Below are 23895 nucleotides of genomic sequence, written 5' to 3' on the forward strand. Positions count from 1 at the left end.
TGTCAAATATATGGTGTTACAATAGTGGATTGTCAGATTAATTATGACGAAATTCCTGTGATCATTACTCCAGGCTTCAGACCAATCTAACTAGTCAGTAACCACGTTTTTTTCCCCTACTTTTGACTTTGTGTAATGACGGAAATTACGGATGTCCTTAATATGCTCATAAAGCTGAAGCTGATATATATATATATATATATATAGAGAGAGAGAGAGAGAGAGAGAGAGAGAGAGAGAGAGAGAGAGACAGAGAGAGAGAGAGACAGACAGAGAGAGAGGGAGAGATAGATAGATAGATAGATAGATAGATAGATAGATAGATAGATAGATAGATAGATAGATAGATAGATAGATAGATAGATAGATAAGATATTATATAGATATTCTTAAAAGAATATTTTCATTCTGCCACTTTTACTAAAACTCGTACTAAAAACTGCTAACACATTTAACATTTTTTTTCTGACTTTTGGAAAGAGCACCATTTCTCAATCAGCACTGATGCTAATTACAAACGTTCAATCAAATGGCCCCATCACCAGTAAAAGCACAAACATGAACAGCTTGTCCTGTCATTGTAGTATTGTAGTATTATTGTCCCCAGTGCCCCAACCCTCCCACCCATCCCCTGCACCTCTGTTTGAGCTCGGTCTCTTGTTAAGCCTCCTGGAGCTGGTTCCGGAGCCTAATCACCTCCTCACTGGAGGCCCGCTGCTCTTCTTCTCTCTCTTACATCAGTGCTGCCAGCTGCCACAGCAGAGGAGCTGCACAGGGAAAAACTGAGAGAAGAAAAAAATAAAAACATCTGGTTCAAACAAGAGCCAAATTCAAGTTCTTGTTTCTTTTAGAAAACAGCCATTGTTGTAACAAATCAATAAATTCCACCTTTTCTCATTTAACAGGATTACCTCTATTACCTGAGTGAGAATGATGCCGTTTTCTCTCAGTGTCCAAGTGGAAAATGGTGAGATTTAGGATGTGCAGCAGACTCCGAGTGTCACATACCACACTCACTAAAGAGAGCGATTTTTTCCGCAACATGGTCTCCTCTCAGAAAGCCCAGCACTTCCTCTGGGGGCACTTACAGGTGCTGAGTGGGATTGATCCTCTTTGGGAATCCCTGGGTTTGGTCCCTAGATATGATCAGTTAGGATGTGTTTGTAACTGCAGACTCTTCCTCAGCAAACAACAGGTGCTGCTACAGAAGGACCAGAATCTATGCCTGTGGGCCCAACATCAAGGGACACTGCAAAATATGAATTTGCTTACTTTAGAACTATGTATCACATTTTTAAAAAGAGTAAACTGATATGTGAAATTTAGGAGAGAGTATAACTTGTTTTGTATTCTTATACCTCTTTCCACAGTCAAACAGAAGAATGCAATAACATCAGATATCATTATGCATTCATATATAGAGAGAGAGGGGGGGAGAGAGAGACAGAGAATTTTTCAGTACATGTTTTTAAGGTGGTAAATGTTAAAATACTCATAAAATATGAATACAAACACGTCCCTAAATAAGTAAGGAGCAATTTCGAAACAAAGCGTTGAAAATCAATACGTTTCCAGTTCAGTCCTGCATTAAACTGAAGAACTGAAACTGCCACTGAAGACGTATTTAGAACTCGCGCTCGCCCCTCTGTGGCAGGTGTCCGCAATAGCAATCTGTACATGTTTTCACTTTCTATTTTGGGGAAGCAGTACCAAAGTGTGAGAGCAGTCAGGCATTTCAGATTAATCTTCCACACTCGGATCATTTTTATGGAAGACAAGGAGGCAACACGCACCTGCGGCCAGTGGTGAGTTCGTGACATGTGACAGCGTTGTTTGAAGTGAGACTTCGATTTAAAAGTACTTTTAAATGATTGATTACAGTTAATTTGATAACCGGAAAGTGAATGTGAATAAACCGCCACGTAAGGTGAATAGTCAAAAAACTGAACAGAATGAGTGTCAGAATGGCAATTATGTCTGAAAGAAATAGGCACATTGTCCTGATCTGCTCATATATAAAAGTCTTTGTTAGAAGTTTACAAACCAAGTATGGTTTCGGTGACTGAAAATTGATATGGAACGGTAAAATGCTTTAAATCTGTTTTCTAAAGAGGGCTCGGTCTCAGAAAGCTAGAGTCAGTCCACTCTTTCACTGTGTTTTAAGCCCATACTGTGCTCTGCTTCAATTAAGCTGCTGCTTAATGGAAACTGCGTGAGTCTGACAGTTTACGTGAACCAAAAGCAGTCTTAGTTTCGTTTTCAGGAAGGCTCTCCCTAATAAAGATATTTTCCCTGTTACTGCTTCACTGGATAAGGTGTGTCTCATCTCTAACTGATTGCAAGCAATAATAAATGTGCAATTTTTCTCCTCTCGACCACCGTACACTCCCTGTGCTTCTACTGTGTTAACACGCAGCAGGACAGTCCAAAAAAGAGAGTCCAGCTGTATTACAGGCAGGTTATACCTGTCACTTCCTATAGTAGTATTCAGTAGGACAGCTGAGCAAAAAATGTGGTTCTCGGGTACATACTTTATTTCTATTGTTGTTTAAGCCACAAAGAGGTCGCTGAAGCCAACTTTGATCTACATGAGACGCACTGCAGCCGATTCCTATGTCTCTGTCCGGACTGCAATGAATCAGTTCCCAGGGATCAGCTGAAGGATCACAGAGAGGAACAGCATGCAGAGGTACAAACACGGTGAAGCTGTTTATTCACACAGATCCACTTCATGGAGATCATTTCAGAATTTCAGCACAGGCCACAGACAGAGTGCTGTCATTCCCTGCAAGTTGGTACACATTTCTACCTTTTGAGTATCAGCATGTGTCTGTGTAGTGAGCAATTTGCATATTTGCCGAACAAGTGACTGCTCCCAGGTTCAGTCCTGGGAGGAGATATGAATGCTTTTGGGGGGCATGTCAGGAAGATCATCAGGTGTAAAATAAATGTGCCATATCAAACACCCCATATGGAAAAGAAATTGAAAAAACTTATAAAAGACTTGCATCAGATGTGGCCTACTTCATATAGTGAATCATATATGGCTTATATGATTTACTTGTTATTGTTTTAATAAGTACCTAAAACATACAGGTTTCATTTATATAATTTTTCTAGGGATCTTATATCTGTTTTAACTCTTGCATGCTTTTCATACAAGTTTCACACAAGACAGATACAAACTTTATAAGATTTATATATATCTTTTCCATATGGGACTCCCTGGAGCTCCCTGCTGTGGTGACCCCTGGTGAATAAAAGGAAGCAGCTGAGAGTAGTTTTGTGTATCAGAATATGATGGATCCCTCAATTATTGGGCAAAATGTAGGTAACAACTCAACATGAAGGCAGTGAGATTTATGAGCTATTCCAGTGTTTACTTTGTTTTACTTTGTTTTAAAAAGAGTTGGTGTTCTCACAATGTGAAAAAGTAAAACACGTACACGACGCACAGCACAGCACATCTATGTAAATCTGCAAATTTGCTTGTTATCAGGTGAGCTGCTCCAAGTGCAACAAGAAGATGGAACGTTCTCAGCTGATGGATCATGAGGTGAAACCAAAACCACCATTTAGGTAGACATTCAGACACATTAGAACAACATAGTGACAAATCTGCAGCTGTGGTCAGAAGGTTACATTCACTCATCATCATGGGCATGGATGTCAAGGTGATTTGGGGCTTTTAATTATTTATTAAATCTATTTTGGATTTTCTCAAAGCCACACAGGATCAAGACATATACAGACTCAAATATATACATGCACCCCACTAATATTTGATTAAATGTGCCTTAGTAAGTAGCACTTTGCATTCACTTTACATTACTTTGAGTAAGTGGAGCTGAAGGTTGCATGATGTCCTTTAAATTTGACAAGTTTAATCTCTAGCTTGCCATGAACTGGAAAGTGCTGGAATACCACCATCACTGTCCCCAGTGAAGACAGTCGCCATAGACTGAGAGGGTTATGACCAAAACAGAATCCACACCTTCATGCTCAAGTTAAACTTGCAGCTGCCCACATGGACGAGCCCTAGTTATCCTAGTTATCAGTCTAACTGTGCTTTTTGCTGTCTCACAGGCTGATGAATGTGTGGAACGTCTGCAGGCATGCCAGTTTTGCGAGCTAGAGGTGCCATCGAAGGAGCTGGATGGACACAGCTTGGTGTGTGGGAGCCGCACTGAGCTCTGCAGAGACTGCGGCTGTTACGTCAGACTGAGAGACCAGGCCAATCATGGCTTGACCTGCTCAGTCACTGAGAAGTCATCAAGCCCCCTACAAGCGACCAGCAGGGCACTCAAAGAGAGTAAGAGAATAATAGATTCAGCGAAAATCTCAGTAAACCTCAGTGTAATTTTATTTCCTGCTATTTAACGCTTGCCGTGCTTCTCTTAACAGCAGAAATGTCAGTAAATTGTACCAGATGTATGGCATCATTTCCAGTTGCTGATATAGAAGAGCACGAGGTATTTAAAAGCATTATTTTACATATAATAATCACAGTTTATCAAGCTAAGCAGGCTGCTCGTTAGCAGAAAAATGAAAGGATACATGTGGATTAAAGTCACACACATACACACAACAAAAAGACTAAAAATAAACAGATATGACACTGGAGGAAAATATAGGAAGGCAAGTAAAAGATGAAAATGATCAGATAGAAGACATCACGTGTAGCAGTTAAAAACAAGTCTATAGAAATGAGTTTTAAGAGGTGATCCAAAGGAAGTCAGTGGTTCTTCTGGTCTGATCTCCTTAGGCTTCCTCATGCCCAAGAGAAGGGAGCTGCAAATACAGTAAATATGTGTATGATTGTCTCCAGATCAGAGCATGAAAGTCTAGGTGCTCTAGCCTGTTCTATTTCATAGACAGGAAGAATGTGAGGCTCAGAGTTAAGGACCAAATCAAACTGAGCTCACAGGTGTTGAGCAACAAGTTTAACATTTGTGTGCAGAGGGTCACATATCTCTCAGTAATGTTTATGTCCTTTGAACAACACCTCATATTACTGTATCACCCCAATAATACACTTTGCTCTCAGACTGCAGGCTTGTGGTTCCTAGGGTATTTAAAAATAGAATGGGACACAGAGCCTTCAGCTTTCAGGCCCCCTTTCTGTGGAACCAGATCCCAGTTTGGATTGTGAAGACAGACACCTTCTTTTAAGATTAGGCTTAAAGCTTTTTGATAAAGCTTATAGTTAAGTTAGGATCAAAATCCTCCCTTAGTTATGCTGCCTAGGAGACCTAGGCTGGTTCTGCCCGAAGTTTTTTCCTGTTAAAAGGGGGGTTTTCTTTGCCACTGTCACCAAGTGCTTGCTCATAGGGGGTTGTCTGATTGTTGGGGTTTTCTTTGTATTATTGTTTGGTCTTGATCTTACTAGTGTATTTTTTTTTTGTTGCTCTTTATAGATAAAACTGAATTGAATTGAAAGAAAAAAAAAACAAGGCATTGAATCGAACTGTTCACACTGATGATTGGTATTCTTCATATTAAGAAAAATCACTCTACAGTATTTACACTGTAAAGAGTCACTGTATAATATCTTTTTCTGTATTCCCCACAAAACAGATGGCATGTATTACAACAACCGGGTGGGAATATGAAGTGGAAAAGCAGTCAAAGGGAGCATCAGAGGAGGAGTTGGAGGAGGAGTCAGAGGAGGAGTCGGAGGATCAGGTTGATTTCTCAAAAAAGGGGGGCATTCCCCAGCTGATGACCACCAACAAGGAATTAAACTTCTCAGACAGACCCAGCCGTGGCCCCTGGATCAATGGAGGCGACCCAGATCAAATCAGGACATGCCCACATTGTCATCTGGCTCTGCCCGTCTCCACACTGCAGTGGCACGAGGTAATGTTTCTGAAGCACCAAGGATTTAACTGAAAATCACTGAAATTTACCAATGGTAAGATGTTCCCCTCTCCTCCTGTGTGTCTGTAGGTGAAGTGCAGACGTCACATACGCTTGAACTAGAGGCAGAGCTCCTCAGAATGGAAAAGCTGCCCCCTTTGCTTTGACCAACACCATAGGAGAGCATAAAGGCTTTGCAAGTGCACGTTTCAAACAGATCTTTAGGGTTTCTTCTGATGCTTTTATTAATGTTTACATTTTTTGTTTGTTTTTGAATTAAAGTACTTTACTCTGCATCTAAGTAAATTTCACACTGATACTTACAGTCTATTAATTACAAGCACGGCCACTTAACTTTTATGCTAACCACTTATCCATCATATTCACAGTTTCCACTGCTGTGTGTGTAAAACTGGATCAGTTGTTGCAAAAAATTCTCATGATAACTCTAAAATGTTTTTATGCTCCTATCATGTTAATATTCCGGCAGTGGCGATCACCTCATCTTTTGTTAGATGTGCACAAAGCAGAGGAAGAGGGGACTGATGCGAAACGTGTGCTAGAAGGTGCAGAGTTCTGTATTCATGGGAGTGTCCGTGAACCACTAACATGCTTCCACAGCTACAGTGTGATGTTTTTACTGACCTTTCCACGCCGAAGGATATTTACAATTATGTGAGTCTTAGTCTATCACTGACACCCAGAGCTCTGTGCACACTTTTGTCTGTTTCCCTGTTAAGACTGCAAGCCTGAGGACTTTGAGTTGCGTGTTTGAAGTACTTCCATGAATACCAATTGTTGAACTGATATGATATATAATTTAAAAAAAAACACTTCTTTACAAATGAATATACACTTAATGTGTAACCTACATGATCTTCCACTGTGAGATTTTAAAGTTTATCCTCACATTTAAACCAAAGGTTTCCTAAACAGGGCTACACCGCTAGTTCTCTAAATGCTACTATGTGCTAATATGTGCCATTGGGTTCCGTGAGCTTTCGCGTTAATAATGCCCAGATAATGTAGCTGACATTAAAGGGTCATCAGCAAATGCAGTTCATCTGGGGATTCAGGCTATACAAGCTGGTGAAGGTGATCAGTAAATCTCTTTTACCTTAAATCAATCTTCTTTAGAGGTTAAATTGAAATATCGCTTTTAGGTCTAATAAATTCAGTTTTTATTATCCTGTGTGTGGGCTTCATTCTTGGAACACTTTGCTGTAAAACAAAAAAAAGCTATTATATAGTTTGCAAATAAAAATAATCACAAGATTCTATGTGAGGTCAATTTTAATATTTGTTGTAAAAGAAAAGTGATGCCAACCAACTACTTAAAAGAGAAACAGGATCACAGTTATTGTAAAGAAAATGTTATATGACTGCATTTTGAAATACATCTGAAGTGCATATAATGGTCAGAATGTATGTATCCTGACAGGCTCCCTGAGCTGAGTGCAGATGACCTCATCAATGTAGAGAGAGCTGGCCTTCATAGCGACATCCTCCTCCATCCTCAGCTTGCAGCACACTAGCGCCCTCTGCTGCTCCTGTGACTGAGCTGTTTCCTCACGCAGTCTGACAACACAGAGACAAAAAGACATTAATGATGTGTGTCCCCTGCAGTAATATCCCCAAATACTGCACATGGTCATGAGGTTTGAGCTGTGCAGCACAAACATTTTACATCTGTTTTGTTGCAGGTCATACTTCTTGATGTGAGAGGTGAGGTGCTGGATTTCAGTGAGGAGCTGAGCCTGGGCTAGATCGTAGCACTGCTCCTTGCCGGGCCTTTGGAGACGCATAGCCAGCCGGGTCTTTGCCAGATTCAGGGAATGCTCGTTCTCCGTGATGGCCACTTGAAGATCCTCTCTGAGCCTCTCCTGGCCGACTATCTCAGACAAAATCTAGAGGGAATACAGGTGTCACACCAGGGGCAGCCAAGATTCACAATCTGCAGTGAAATTATTTCAAACTAATTCTACTATGAAGTTAACATTCTAACGGTGTGTTCACACCGTAACATTTCATTAGTCTGTTCCTCTGTTGTAACTAGCAGATATATGTGTCTTTGCACTGCACACATAAGGTTAGCTTGCTAATACACTTTGATAGCATTAGCTGTTTACATTGCACTCTATCCTCTCATCAAAATATGGTCACCTCTGGGACCAAAATACTAAGGTACTGTGCAAGATGCTACTCTTGAGGCCTCAAAAATGCAAATCCAATGATGACACCACAGTTGCTATGTCTTTTTTTTAATGTACACTCTATAATTCAGTTCCTCTGCACTCTGAATCTTTGATCTACTGGGGACAAAGTTTGATGTGATTCACATCTTTTTGGCACTCTGACTAGAGGAGAGCCCTCTGGTTACATGCAGACACATTTTGCTCTGCACATGTTGATTCTCCTGGAAATGAAAACTAAAGTGAGAGGTTTGTTTAGCAGCGTACCTGCAAATGACTTTCAGCGACACTCTGACTGAAACAGAGTTTTGAAGTCAGGGAGTAATCACAATTATCTGAGGCCAACAATATCAACAATGTATGCATGCTTTTATTCTACAAGAGGATGGGCCGTTATATATTAATAATCATTTTGCTGATGCAATGACATAAAAAAGACTTCATGCTTCTTCATGCTTACACTTACTGCAGGGTCAGTTTGAAGAGAAGAGAGTTTGAAAAGAGTGAAACCCCGATTTCTTTAAAGTTAAACTATGCATGGCCCTGAATACATCATATGAAGTCAATCATACAGTTACTGTTTTGAAACGATATGAGGTATAAGGACACAGTCCATGAGTGTGTATGCACACACAAGGACAGACTGTTGTAGAGAACAGCAAATTGCACAGGCAACTTTCTTGGAAACCACACGTTCAAACTATGTAAGTAATGTGTTACAGGAAACCAAAGACAATAAATAGACAAAATGAAGTAAGAACTTGTGAGGCTATCTATGAAAGACCCAGTAGGAGTTTTAGACCATCAGAGTGACGTTTATAAAAGTCAGAACTTTTTGGCAGGCCATCATTCTTCCTAACTATATAAATATAAAGGCCTGGGGATTAATTTATTGGGGATAGTAAAATTTAGGTTAGGATAACATTAAGTTGGTGCTTGGCACTCATGGTTCAACTTACAGGTCAGAGGCCCTGCAAAGCATTAATTTGAGTGAATATCCTCACAGATATGGCCAAACAAATACACCTGCGTGTGCACCTCCCTCCACAAACGCAGGCGAGGTCAACTTTTGTGCAAATACGTGAGAATATGAAAATGTGGGATATGAAAAACGTGTGTTGTGGTGACTTAGGTCACCACAACACACGTGCTAACTTTAAAGCAGAACAGAAAATGATTTAAAACCAGTCATTAATTTAATACCTGGCAGAATGATAAACACAGCATTACATCTGCTTCCTTGTATATTACAACAAGCACGCAGTCTAACAAACCTCCCTGCCCTACCTCCGGCAGTTTCTCTTCCATCTGGCTCTTGGCAGACTTGATTTCCTGGATATGTGTCTGGAAGGCAGTTGTTGTTGCCTGGAACTGCTTCTGCATGTCAGCAGCTGTCTGCTCCAGGACAGACTGCACCAGGGCCCTCATGGACTCAGAGTTGGTCTTCTGGTGCTCTGCTTTAGCTATGTTGATATCTGAAATGTTCTCCCACTGCTTTGGAGTCACTGTCAAGCTAAGAAAAACCAAATGACGCAACTATCTTTTTAACATTTCTTGACTTTCCTTTTATGCAGAAAACTTAAAGAAATTAATCACAGCATAATTTTAGACCTCAAGTAGGAAAAAACTAATTCATGTCTGAAAACTGTTTCTACATGTTTTTGTGTTAAACAAGAGGTTCACCTAGGCAGACTGGTGCTCTTGGTTGTGGACAGCTGCAGGTTACCGATGGAATGGGTGGTCATTACAACACAGGAGTTGTCAATGTGCTGGGCCTCAGATTTCTCCTTCAGATCCTTCTCTAAATGGTACTTGGCAGATCGGTTCAGTCTGGAACAAAACAGCAGACTTTCACTTTGGTTGTCTAGGTAGCAAACCCAAAGCCTTTGTGTGCTTTTATGATGCCCTCGAAATCAAATTGAGCCCAATTTTCTTACCGAATCTGTTCACTCATCTGCTCCACTGTACGCTCCAGGAGGGAAGCCACTCCTTTGAGAACCTCCTGCTCCTTCAGCAGCTCTCTTTCCACTTCATCATCCACCCTCTCAGCCGGGAAGCGTTTCATCCTGCAGATCATGAGCCTAATGTTAGCCTTAGCTAGGAGGTGCATCTTTACACGGAATTAGGGCTGACATTAGCTTCTTTAAAATGTATGCTTTAATCATTTCCTGGACTCTTTGGTACCATTATTATTATAAACTTGTAAAAAATATTGCCTTACCTCTCCTCCAGACAGAGAACAGTGACTCTCAGAGGCTCTTTGGTGCCCTCCAGAGCCTTCACAACACTGCTCTGTAAAGTTATAAGAGCATCAGTCTCCAGAATGACCTCCTCCAGCTTTAGCTGCAATTCTTTTATCAGAAACTGGATATCTCTGACCCGCTGATCTGGACAGCAGAATTTTTTTTTTAAAAAAAGGAAGAAACATTACAATTCACCTCCATAGTCTTTCATTCTGTGTGAAATATTCATTTTTGCTTACCGAGTCTCTTTTGATCATCATTTTGCATGCGCCGCCATGCTTTGTCAGTCTCCTGGATCAGCCCTTTACACTCTGCCCTGAAGACCTCAGAGTGATTCAGCATAACTTCAATGTTTTTCAAATCGGGTCTCACACCCAGCTGGGAGCTGTGGTCCGGGAACGACATCGTTCTCCACTTGGTAGTGAGTATGAGCAGGAAGGAGGAACATTAACAAGGGAGTGGAAAGAACTGTGGCTGCTGATTGTTACAGAGAAATTTAAAAATAACACCAGAGGAAAGTGCCCATGACACTCTGCTGGGTCCACCAGCTGATCGCCTCTACTGGAATACCAAACACTTAATATCACCCTGTACAACTGCACTGCTGTGAAAAGGAGTCTTGGCCAGCCCTGAGTAATCTAACACTCATCATGCCTGAACCACCAGTGTTCTGCTTCTTAAGAGAAGTCTTGTGTTAATGCAGCCTGAGACTGTGTCCTAAACAATGATGCAAATGCATACAGCCTGTTTTCTGTCCTGTCTCCCTCCCCTCTGCATTAGCAGATGGATTTTCATAGTCAGCCGGCCATTAAAAAGTGAATGAACAGAAACACAGTCAAAATTAAAATAACAGCTTCCGTTACGCTCCCCCCCCCAAAAATTACTTGCCCGCTGTTCAAACTTCAATCTGATATCACAGTTTCCGACGGGTTAACTTAACAAACGACAGGAGCCTAGCGTTTATGATATATACCTTCTTTGGTACAGCAGAAAACCACCAGAAGAGCAGAAGAGTACGTTTCAATGTCCTGCACGTTATGCAGGAGTTAGGCAAAACAAGTGGTTACCATAGCAACGGCTAATAAAACCTCATCAGACGCCGCCGGTAAACCACCGGAGTACTGTTACATAACAACACTCAACTATGGAGAACCGGAAGAGTCACGCGCATCGAAATAAAGCGTTTTAAAAATGTACTGTGCAATTAAGATTATACATCAGTAAATTAAAATAGATCAGATTCAGTTTCATTTACAAATTCAGTTTTAATTTCGTATTTTTGTTTAGGCATTAACAAAATCAATTATTGTTTAACTAATAAAATAAGAAGAGTAAATAATATAAATATTTCAAATTTAACGGATGTTATGATTTAATAACGAATTGTGCCATAAGAATAATTGTGCAAAAAAATCTAAATCCTAATTTTAATAAACATTTTTGAATTCCAATTTTAAAAAAAAGATTTTCAAAATGTTTTAAATATGTAATTTATTAAATAAGTGGACTTAAGGACTTAATTAGGAATACAGATGTTTGTTTATTTGTTTTTCTGACATTTTACAGGGTGATCCCACTCCTTATCGATCCCTTTCCTCTTAGCTATCGGATTAACTATCATGATTCAGCTTTAAGATTAACTACAAGACTAGCTACGTAATTCGTTAATAAAACGCATTAAGGCAATGGTGTGTGGTATATGTGGCAAACGTACAGACATTCTTTACTTTAAAATTAGGTCTTTAAAGGATGTGTGTATCAGAAAGTCACAATAACGTCTGTTGAGAGCTCCAGAAGATTTTCTGTGTACAGGCTGTAATCAGCTGACATGTGCTGCTACCCCTCGGAAGTTTCCTACTCTTTGTGGATTTCTAAAACTGAATTTAACAGAATGTAATCTAAAATTTAACAAGCTAACCTGGCTGATTTCCATTATACTGTTTATCCTAACTTTATACTAGGCACTAAACAGGTACAAAGGTGAAAATCAGTAAATGAGACTAAGCATTATCGGTGTAAATTCAGAATATCTCTGCTATAATTTATGTAACATAACTATGACCTGAGCACCACGGTCGCTGTGCACCAGTCGCCACAGTACAGCAAGTTACAGCAATGATTTATTTATTGTAGGGCCTACCTTACAATATAAAGCACCTTGAGGCAACTGTCGTTGTGACTTGACGCTAGAGTGTATTTACTGAACCTCTGAATAAGAGTCAGTTTGTTTTGCAGGATGTTTCAAAATTTAAAAAAAAAAAACAACAACTTTACTTAACATCATATACAGATCTAATATTTGATTGCAAAAACTCAACTAAAGGTCTACTTTACATTTCCGGTTTAGCAAGCATCACTAAGCAGTGTTTACCTTTAAATATAACTTGAAAGATTGTATATAAAATTACCTGCAGTTTTGTAAAACATTATTCTCTTTAATCCCACTATTTCCTCTTATCCCTCTTCCTTGATCTTCTGTCCCAAAAATGCAGTTCCCGAAAGTTGCTATACACTTTGATCCTTAATCCACTCTAACCCTACAGCACTACAGATTGTAGAGGAAATATCTTTTTGCCGCTTTCATTTTTGTGTGTGTGTAATAATCACTGGTCACGCTATAAGATTGTCATTGGTCACCTCCGTTAGATTGATATAAGTTTGTTGTTTAAAGACTGGTAAATAAAGGCTTCCATCTAATGTGTTAAACCCAAAGTAATAAACCCATTTTTAAAATGTAAGGAAATTACAGTAAAAGTACAAATATTTTGTCAAGGGGTGGAAGGAGCCAACACGAACACAGATCTCACCCAGAGTTTGGCCATTAGATGGACTTCTCCTTTTGGACTTCTCCTGCCCAAAAAAGGCTCTCGATCAAAACATAAACAGACCATCCATAGTAAAGGCAAAAGAAGCTGTCCTCAAAAAAGAAAAATTCCATCTGCTACTCTGGAGGAGTTGTCACCTCTATTGTATATACTGCTGAAACACAGTAAAGCTGCAGGTTGTGGGAATGACCCATCATTTTTTATATAGGGGGTCTAGATTTATGCCAGAAGTGCATTGCCATGCAAATAATTTGTATTTACTCAATATGTACTTACTAAGTACTACTGTTCAAAAGTTAAAAAAACAAATAAATGTTTGCCTTTTTTAAAAATTAAAACCACTTTACAGAGAATCACAACAGTTACAGTGTAGAATCAATGTCATGTATAGTGACAAATGACAAAATGTTTTGAAACAAATCTCACTATATATACAGCACAAGACTTTTAAGAGTATTTAACAAAAGCACGTTTAATTTTTCACAGGTTGTACAACCACAATGGGGCACATGTTCACCAAAACGCAGCAAAGCTTCACTATCTTATCCAGAAGGGTCATCTCTTCACCCTCACATGGAAGAAGTAATATAATTGGCATGGTGGTATGTTTGAGGCAGGGATTTTGGAGTGCCCCATGTGTAGCGTTGGAACCCAGTCAGGATTTGTATCGTCAATTTCATAGGCTGGTTTGCCTGCAATAATGCCAAATAATTATCAACTCTATAAATAGAACATAGTTCTGCAAAATCACTCACTAGGGTGTTTGTTCTAATTTGCTATGACCTCAGAGTGCATCGAAAATAAAACTAATAGACTATAAAGAGTAATATGAACTTTTTAGAACTTACCCGAATGAAAATGTCTAGAACACACCAACAGATATCTGGGGATGGTAGAGAACTCGATATCAGCTCGTCTCACAGCTGCTGTACAGGATGGATGCCTTTTTTCCAGGTGGGAAAACAATGAAAAGATTGAAAGTTTATTCTCTTGCCGATCGTGCAATCTAACATTACAACCGACCACACAGCAAGTACGAACCATAGCTAATGTTATTCAATTCAATTTTATTTATATAGCGCCAAATCACAACAACAGTCGCCTCTGTCAGTGTGCCCCAGGGTGGCTGTGGCTACAATGTAGCTTACCATCACCAGTGTGTGAATGTGTGTGTGAATGGGTGGATGACTGGATGTGTAAAGCGCTTTGGGGTCCTTAGGGACTAGTAAAGCGCTACACAAATACAAGCCATTTACCATTTACCATGCCTCACTTTTTATTGTAAGGTAGACCCTACAATAATACATACAGAGAAAAACCCAACAATCATATGACCCCCTGCTGAGCAAGCACTTTGGCGACAGTGAGAAGGAAAAACTCCCTTTTAACAGGAAGAAACCTCCGGCAGAACCAGGCTCAGGGAGGGGCAGCCATGTGCTGTGACCGGTTGGGGTGAGAGAAGGAAGACAGGATAGAAGACATGCTGTGGAAGACAGACAGACATTAATAACAATTACAATTCAATGCAGAGAGGTCTATTAACACATAGTGAGTGAGAAAGGTGACTGGAAATAAAAAACTCAATGCATCATGGGAATCCCCCAGCAGCCTATGCCTATTGCAGCATAACTAAGGGAGGATTCAGGGTCACCTGGTTCAGCCCTAACTATATGCTTCAGCAAAAAGGAAAGTTTTAAGCCTAATCTTAAAAGTAGAGAGTCTGTCTCCTGAATCCAAACTGGAAGCTGGTTCCACAGAAGAGGGGCCTGAAAACTGAAGGCTTTGCCTCCCATTCTACTTTTAAATACTCTAGGAACAACAAGTAAGCCTGCAGTGCGAGAGCGAAGTGCTCTAATGGGGTGATATGGTACTACAAGGTCATTAAGATAAGATGGGGCCTGATTATTTAAGAGCTTGTATGTGAGGAGCAGGATTTTGAATTATATTCTGGATTTAACAAGGAGCCAATGAAGGGAAGCCAATATAGGAGAAATACGGTCTGAAGCAGAAAGTTAGCGGCCATCCAGGTCTTTATGTCTTTAAGACATTCCTGCAGTTTAACTAATTGGTGTGTGTTATCTGGCTTCATGGATAGATAGAGCTGGGTGTCAAAATGCATACTATGTCTTCTAATGATACTGCCTAAGGGAAGCATGTATAATGTAAACAGAATTGGTCCTAGCACTGAACCTTGTGGAACTCCACAATTGACCTTAGTGTGTGAAGAGGACTCTCCATTTAGATGAATAAATTGGAGTCTATTAGATAGATATGATACAAACCTGCAAACTGCAGCACAGTACCTGTAATTCCTTCAGCATGTTCTAATCATTCTAATAGGATATTATGGTCCAACAGTATCAAACTATGCACTGAGGTCTAGCAGGACAAGCACAGAGATGAGTCCACTGTCAGAGGCCATTAGAAGATCATTTGTAACCTTCACTAAAGCTGTTTCTGTGCTGTGATGAGCTCTGAAACCTGACTGAGACTCTTCAAGTAAACCATTCCTCTGCAAATGATCTGTAATGATCAACTACTCTTTCAAGAATTTTTGATATGAAAGGAAGGATGGAGATTGGCCTATGTTACGGCCCCTGGCCTAATGTGTGCCCTCTTTCCTGTATGGAAATTCAAGCGTGCCAGGACTCGCAGGTGATTGGCTGACCCGGGACCTATGCCTGCCCAACTGCATGCAGATTGGAGTGTGCCAGTCCACACACACCATTGGCTGCTGCAGGATCCTGGAACACAGCAGAGCTATGATGCGGCTGCCTGCGTTTACCTGGGAGTATAAAAGGCTGAGGATTCTTCATTCGTGGGGGACTTGTTGATGTGAACAGACTGTGTAGACTGTCCCTCCTGCCGCTGCCTTTGTACTGCTGCCTTTTGAACCTCTGTTTTTGAGTTGCTACCTGTGAGATGATTAGTGTTCTATTAGTGTTCTTGTGTTATTTGAATATATGAGTTGTTTTGTTTTTTTTTTGTTTACATTGCTTCATTGCCTAGTGAGTCGTTTCACTATCGGTTTTCAGTTATGGTAATAAACCCTGAGTTTTAATCTGACCCTCCAGCCTCTATGCTCATTTATGTTAATTCCCCTGTTGCCTTGCAGAGCCAGCGCGTAACAGCCTATAATTAGCTAAGACTGCTGGGTGTAGAGATGGGTTTTTAAGTAAAGGTTTAACTACAGCCAGCTTGAAGGCCTGTGGTAGCCGATTATTAGAGATAGGTTAATCAGATTTAAGATTGAAGCATTAAATAGTTGCAGGACTTCTTTGAGCAGTTTTGTAGGAATGGGTTCTAAAAGACACGTTGATGGTTTGGAGAAAGTAATTATTGAAGTTAACTCAGAAAGATCAATTGGAGAAAAAGAGTCTAAATGAATATCAATGGTACTAAAAGTAGCTGTAGATAATATTACATCTGTGGGATGATTATGGGCGATTTTTTCTCTAATGATTAAAATTTTATTTGTGAAGAAGTTCAAGAATTCATTACTAGTTAACGCTAAAGGAATAGTTGGCTCAACAGTGCTCTGACTTTTTGTCAGCCTGGCTACAGTGCTGAAGAGAAACATAAGATAATGTAAGATGACCTTTATTAGTCGCACAGGTGGGAAATTTGTTTCATTACAGCAAAAGTGCAAAGTTATGTAGCAGAAATTAGAAGACACTGGAATGGAATAAAATAAAATACTATATACAATAGAATAAAATAGAATACAGATGCTACATACAACTGAGTAAGAAAATACAAAAGTACAACTTTATCAGAAAAAAGAATTGCACTTATAGCAGTCTTATTGCACATGTGTGGATTTGTGTGTGTTTGATCAGTTAAAGTCTTGGTTGTAGAGTCTGACAGCAGTGGGGAGGAAAGACCTGCAAAATCTCTTCATCCCACATCGTGGGTGCCGCAGCCACTGAAGGAGCTGCTCAGTGCTGTCAGAGTCTCCTGCATGGGGTGGGAGATGTTGTCCAATGGGGATGACAGCTTAGCCACCATTCTCCTGTCACTCACCACTAGGGCTGCTCGATTATGGCAAAAATGATAATCACGATTATTTTCACTGAAATTGAGATCTCGATTATTTGATGATATTTATTTAACAATAACACTGTATTGAATAATGGCTTTAAAGATTGTCAAAAAAAATCATATAAAATAGTGTGGAAATACTGATAACAGTGCAAATGTTTGCAATATAAAAAATAAATGAAAAATGTAAACATTAATGAAACGCAGAGAGGTGCGCTAAATTTGCCCTACGGAGCAGCGCGAGAGTAAAGCACGAGGGCGAGGGAGGTGCTAATAATCGGCTCAGTCATTTTAGATTAAAATTCAATTAATTGAGCAGCCCTATTCACCACCTCCACTAGGTCCAGAGGGCATCCAAGATCAGAGCTGGCCCTTCGGATCAGCCTGTTCAGTCTCTTCCTGTCCCTGGCAGAGATGTTGCTGCCTAGAAGACTTGGTGCTGTCCTTGAAAATCACGGTGGTAATACAAAATACTAGATGTAGTAGTTTTCTGTTGTGGGGTGTATTCATTTCTGCTTCAACCAATTTGAGTAAAACTGAAGATTTTGTCATCTAAGTTATATTATTAACCTCAGTTTCATGTTATGGAGTTAAACAAGTGTTCAACAAAAAATTTGGAAAGTGTTCTTTTGTTCATTGAGCTACTGATTAAATTTCTACTTTTTAAAGGGGGTGTACTCATTTATGCTGAGCACTGTATGTCTGTACGTGGGAGATGTGTGGTTTGCTTCCTAACCAAGCTTTCTAGCCTCAGCTGCCAAGTTCAGACTGACTTGACTCATTCAAATCTAGTAACCCTCACAAAGATGAGGCCTGAAAGACTCATTTGCAAGCAGAATATGAAACCATTGGTTGATGTTACAGTTTATGCATTAAATTAAAAAATGAAAACAAAAATACCTTTATGAATTTTTCAAATAAAAAATATTTATTTGTGTGTTTTTTTAATACAGTCAAAATAAGAGATTAGGCTATATCTTTCTTTTTACTGTTAGTCTGTTAAGTACAGAGGACCAGGAGAGTCATGCGCATTAAAATATACATTAGTTATTAATGTCATTTACAAAATAATTTAATTCCTTTAATTTATTTTATTTATAACTTTATATGTTTAAATTATAAAATTCATTTCTTGATCATTCAATGTACAATAAGAAGATACTTCTGCCCTTAGCTGAATGTCTCTATCCAGCTTATGCAGAGAGCTAAACATTAAATGGCTTTAATGAACACTCAGGAGACTGTGTCGCATTCTTCAGAGCTTTACTGATTTGCGCCATTTGTAAATACTTTCGTTCCTTTTAAAAAAAGATTATGACTTCTCAAGAGCAACTGTTACGGATTCAAATATTGGGAATGGATACAAGAGGAAAACCAAAATAACCACACTGGTCCGGCCGGGTCAAGTCAAACGATGATTTAATGAACACACGCGTGGGAGATGGACACCATACAGCAGACAGCATCAGATCTCAAAATGGTGGAGCCTTGATCAAACTTTTATAGCCTCTAGTGGCCCCCACCTAATCATAAAAGCCTAAACATTCACATTCTTTCTCTCACACAGCGCCTAAGCTACAACCTTGGCTCCCTGTTTATCTGCTCCTGCTAAGATGGGGCAGTATACTCTGTTCTCTTCTAATCAGACAAATAAGACGATGACTTTCTGTGAACAATATTTCTTATAACTCAGCAGTATAATGCATCATAAAACAATATCATTCATTCACAATAAATCAACAGTCTAATGTAATGCAAATCAGTTTACCAAATGTAATAGTTATCACCCTCTTCTAATTCAGGAGCATAATGCAAACTAAAACTACATAATAATTCACAATCTTTAATTAGGGGTCTAACATGGCATAAAATAATATTATAATCTGACAATTCCCCCTGATGAGCTCTTTAGACATAAAGAGCTCACTTACACCCTGCAATCCAGTGTTGCCGGGTTCATTTCTCCTTACTCCTTAGGCCTTTTGTCCCCCTGTTGGGTGAACCATATGTGAGATGACCTCTGTGTTTGCGCAGTTCAGATGCAAGAAAAACTTTTATTACAACAACAACAGTAGATACAGATGATACTCCCATCACTCCCCAGTTCTCCCACAGCTTTATTTCGGTGCTACCTTATACCCTCCAAACGTACTCGGACTAGAACCTCTGTCCGAGGAGCTTTTAACCTTTATTTTATTGCTGTAGGCACCAGTGTCTTCCAGTCGGGTGATCCTCGGCTCTTGTTTCCTTCAACATCAGGGGTTAGACAACCCTTCAGTCGTTGCACAGATCAGGGGATTATTCTGCCCCGATTTCAAACAATGATCTGTGTATTCTGGGATCACAGCTGTGTTCCCCATGAAAAGCAACAGAAAGGTGTTCTCCTTATGACCAACAGCCTCTCGAACGTCGTTGGTGTGGTGTTCCTGGATTTCCGTCAACCCCTTCGTGGTTATCGCTGTGTTTATTTGATCCATCCTTTTTAGGTGACTAACTGGAGCCCAAAATGCCATGACACTTGAACCCAGTTGATGTTTCCGCAGTCACCGTAACTGTCTCTGCTGCCAAGGATCCTCGTATATCTGTGACCTCGTCTGGTGTCTGTTCCTTTCTCTGTAAGAGACAGAAAACCAAAACACCTCTCTTCCTAGCTCTAATCTAATGTTGCTGTCTACTGATCTTTTGGTGATTCAGAATTGGTTTAGAACATTCAGAATGTCCCAAGGACTTATCCTAATTTAGTGTATGTGTGTGTAAGCGTGTTTGCATTTAGCCCGCTGCACTCAAGGCATTTCCTACACTTTATCAGTCCGGACTATCGCCGAACGAAGCTTATGACCTTCAAAAAACCGAGTGCCAACTCATTATAAGCACATTTGCAAGATATGTATAAAAATGATTAAAACCACTCATTCTAATAAAAGACATAAAAACAAATTAGCCATTTCTAATTCTAACATGTGTCCATTCAATGAAGCTAGAAAATTAAAAGAAAAGGTTAGTGACCTCATATCTTAGAAAGTATCAGACTTTCTCCTGTCCAGTGTCGTTGCTCCAGTCTTGTTATTCTGTGTTAGGGAATGAAATCAATTTAATTGTCATGTTTAGATCTGTTCAACACCTGGCTCCGCCCAGAGCCTGCGTCTTCACAATTGTCTACAAACAAAACCTGTATTAATATGAACTTCACTTCAACATGAACTTGTTGACTACTTTTGACACCTGTAGATAGAAGATTAACATGGGGTTATAACAATCACTGTAATACAAATGTTAATATGTCAATAGCTTCAATAAATGTTCAATGCAATGCTTGTTATATGATTCTGATGTAACAATAATGCTGATGCTAAAATAACAGTAAAACACACCCTTTTTTATCCCTTACTGACCACAGCAGGGGCCTCTATGTTTTAATTCAGCCATGAAGCTCACCTGATTCATCACTGAGCCCCACCGGCACTGGCATTTGACAGGGTGGTGCTGCATATTCTTTCTTTAATGTCACTATTTTCAATCTGTTAATTAGAGTGCTTAAACATGAAGTAGACTACGTCCACTACAAGTCAATACAGCTATAAATGTGGCCAATTATCAATCTATTACCAATCAATAACAAACGACAGCTTTTATTTTATGCATGCTTTTAGTCAACCACTCACCCACAGGATCTCCAATCCCAGAAAATTCCTTCTCCTCATTTAATGAGTCTGTCCTCCTTCCATGCCCTGGTAACTGGTCCATCCAGAGCTGTATCATCTTGAAATATACATACAACAAGCCAAACCACACTTTGGTCACACCAACCCTTTTCCGCCCTGAAGATGTCCAACGCCATCTTAGTCTGGACTGTCAAAGGTGATTTTAACGCTGATTGTTCCGACAATCCATTTATAACATTTCCTGGTCAGATTAGCCAATCTCTGCACACTAGAATAAACATAATCAACATGATCAACATTTTTCCTGCATGTTATTTCACCATCTTATTGATTCCAACGCTCCATCCTTATGTGGTTTGCTACATTATGTTTATCTAGAACTCCACTCTGTCTCTAAATGTTTGAAGAATTTTTCATGTTTGGGGTCAAGTTTTAAGAATTTGACCATACGTGAAATTAATGGTGTTGTTGTAACATGGTAGACTAGTGTGCCTGTGTTAATTCAGCTCCATATTATTGTGTGAAGTTGCACTGGGTTGTGAGTGGTTTTTTGTGTGTGTGTCACATTTTTGGTGAGCCAATGGCTGGAATCGGGTTGGACTAATTAGAGGCAGGTGTACTTGATTGCACTGATACACTGGTCTACTTATAGCTCACACTACAAACACTGCTGTGTCATTTTGTCTCTCTGGGCATGTATGTAATGTGATAATCTGATATTTTTGGGATTAATGGGTTTTGCGCTATGAATTTTATACTCAACGTGTCATTTTGGCTCTCTGTGCAGGCCAGGGCCTATTATATGCCACAGCCTAAAGGCAGCATAGTTGCACAGGTTGGAGTGATCACTGGCTATATGCTTGCAGGGTGGTGGGTCTCCAAGGACAACTTCTACCCCTGTTAAAGGCAACATGTGGAGTGCAACTGGCCGTGTGGCATAGCTGGCTCTGACCTTGGGACTGTGTGTTTTTATTTGATTCATGAATGGGACACTGGACTGTTTTATCTTTTATCTCTTAATATTTTTTGTCACTAAATTATCTTTTAGAATTTTATTGACTGTCATCGTTTTGCCCACGACTGAGACGGTTGGTCAGACCTAAAATCTTTCTTTGGGTGTGTTACATTATCACCCCCATCGGGGCTTACCTTTCCCACTTCTGATGATATTCCTCCCTATTCTTTGCAAGTACCCGCTTTTGGTGGCGAGAAACTGTTGGTGTGGTCAAGTGGGCGCTGTAAAAACAAAAGCTCAGGACAGAACAGTTATCAGTCACGTACTTCATACAAAATTAGCATATATTGAATTTCATATTGATCCTCTGAGTGTAATGGTGCATTTTAATTTTTCTTTATTTTGCTCTTATTCTTGTGCAGCACCACATGCCCCTGTCTGTCGGTTCTATCTTACTTTTCTAAATTATTGACTATTTCAATGGAGAACCTAAATGACGTGGACCAGTGTTTGTCATTACATATCTATATTTTGAATGTGACAAGTCTATCATTCCCCTGTTATTCATAGACATCAGTAGAGTTTTTTGACTTTTTCTATCTAAATTAATTGGCTTTTTTTTTTTTTTACAGTGGCCTGCTATGGTTAATAATAACATGTTCAGTCTTGAGTGAAATCAAAGCTTCTCTTCACTTTAGCATTTAACATTCCCAACAATATAATGTGCTGCATTAATCGAAACACAGCTAATAAAACACAATTTTCTTGATTGAAACATCAGTAGCTCAAAATTAGCAACCAAAGGGTTAAGTCTGCAGTTCACACTCATGTGAAGCTACAGCCTCCCCCCCTAGTCTCTGTCCTCCTACTCCTGCAAAAACAAAACAAAGCGAGACAAAACATCCACCCTTCTTTTACAAGCTGGGTGAATTGTTTGTAGACATTTACTAATCCTAAAGTCGGTATCGTTTTTGTCTCAGTGTCAAGTCAGTTTAAACATTTAGTCGTCAGTCCATCACAGTCCAGTCACATGCATACATTCACACACATTCATACCAGATATTGCTGATAATGGAGTCTCACGCGGAACCTATTCGAGGCTCCATCACCAGCAAGATGACGTCATCATTTTAAAGGAAAAACAGTTCCTTGTTTTTTGGACTGGATTGACTCGCTGCAATCCTTTTAGGCTCAGGACTTCTCATGTGATCAATGTCCCATATAAGTGAATTTCTCCCAAGCCCATTATAATCATGGAGAAAAATACTTTGCAACTGTTTTCAGTAAGAATGTTTTATAGCGCTTTAAAGTTCAATCTCTCAGGCCTGGATTAAAGAGCTGATTTGTTAAATCAGGAACTCACAAAATACCAAAATATCACCACCGGTGGATCACTCCTCTCAGATGTTCTTATTTCAGTGCACTGTGACAAAAGCAAAAACAACGTAACCAATAAAATACTCATATAATAACAAATACTGGGGCCCGTTGGAAACATGTCCAAGCATAAAACCATCTTTCTCTCTCTTAGAGAAAGAAAACAATCCAAACCTCACTGATAAAATCAACCTAGTGTTAAGCAAAACCCAAAATCAACCAAAACTTCACCAGAAAGTTTTTCTCTGTCCCGGGACAACATTGTGTAGGAATACAGGTACCGTAACTTCTTTTGCACTGACAAAAACATGTTGGACTTATTTGATTCAATAGTGGACACTAGTTGCACACAAATGTTTTGCTTTGGTAGAAACTTAAACAACTGAGTTAAATCAACACAACCTTTTCATTTTCAGTTAACCTGTGTATTTTGAGTTCATATTACACGATTAAAACATGTTCAGATGGAGTAAGTTAAGCTCCTGGAATATTTTAATCCTTCACAATTCTGTCCTTTTATTTCAACACTATTCAATAACTTTTATCCAAATTCTACTTGGTCCCTTAAATACTACATGTTGTCTTCATATTGCCTACGGTTCAACAAAGTCTAAATTCTGGTTACCATAAAAATTAAATGGGTCTACAACAACTACCATCCTCCTATCTTTATCCTGATTGCACGAGGGCTGGGAAATAACTCTAAAGTGATAGGTTACGAGGCAGGGTGCACCCCGAACC

General features: G+C 39.6%; 2 protein-coding genes across 3 annotated transcripts; one reads left to right on the plus strand and one right to left on the minus strand.

Annotated features, from left to right (window-relative positions):
• Window positions 1-1666: 1666 nt before the first annotated feature.
• xaf1 (XIAP associated factor 1) lies at window positions 1667-10456 on the plus strand. 2 transcript variants are annotated; one of them, XM_085130388.1, is made up of 7 exons: window positions 1667-1805; window positions 2554-2689; window positions 3500-3556; window positions 4087-4312; window positions 4408-4472; window positions 5578-5859; window positions 5950-10456. In XM_085130388.1, the coding sequence occupies exons 1-7, from the start codon at window positions 1678-1680 to the stop codon at window positions 5980-5982; spliced, it is 927 nt and encodes a 308-aa protein (XP_084986514.1). In that variant the 5' UTR covers window positions 1667-1677; the 3' UTR covers window positions 5983-10456. The 2 variants fall into 2 exon arrangements, with proteins under 2 accessions (XP_084986514.1, XP_084986513.1); XM_085130387.1 differs by having other exon boundaries at window positions 1670-1805; window positions 4405-4472.
• Window positions 5353-10699, minus strand: tekt1 (tektin 1). Its single transcript, XM_085130386.1, has 7 exons — window positions 10534-10699; window positions 10273-10438; window positions 9989-10117; window positions 9735-9881; window positions 9339-9564; window positions 7570-7766; window positions 5353-7437 (listed from the first exon to the last, which is right to left on the minus strand). The coding sequence occupies exons 1-7, from the start codon at window positions 10697-10699 to the stop codon at window positions 7278-7280; spliced, it is 1191 nt and encodes a 396-aa protein (XP_084986512.1). The 3' UTR covers window positions 5353-7277.
• Window positions 10700-23895: the final 13196 nt, after the last annotated feature.

This window comes from Neolamprologus multifasciatus, chromosome 14 (assembly GCF_963576455.1).
Source record: "Neolamprologus multifasciatus chromosome 14, fNeoMul1.2, whole genome shotgun sequence".
Taxonomy (NCBI): Eukaryota; Metazoa; Chordata; class Actinopteri; order Cichliformes; family Cichlidae; genus Neolamprologus; species Neolamprologus multifasciatus.

Coding starts and splice junctions, on each gene's coding strand:
- xaf1 (XM_085130387.1), top strand. CDS start 1,678: ATGTTTTCACTTTCTATTTTGGGGAAGCAGTACCAAAGTGTGAGAGCA. Junction 1,806..2,553: donor ACACGCACCTGCGGCCAGTG/GTGAGTTCGTGA, acceptor TTGTTGTTTAAG/CCACAAAGAGGTCGCTGAAG. Junction 5,860..5,949: donor CCACACTGCAGTGGCACGAG/GTAATGTTTCTG, acceptor GTGTGTCTGTAG/GTGAAGTGCAGACGTCACAT.
- tekt1 (XM_085130386.1), bottom strand. CDS start 10,699: ATGTCGTTCCCGGACCACAGCTCCCAGCTGGGTGTGAGACCCGATTTG. Junction 10,439..10,533: donor TGATGATCAAAAGAGACTCG/GTAAGCAAAAAT, acceptor TCTGCTGTCCAG/ATCAGCGGGTCAGAGATATC. Junction 9,882..9,988: donor CAGATGAGTGAACAGATTCG/GTAAGAAAATTG, acceptor GTTTTGTTCCAG/ACTGAACCGATCTGCCAAGT.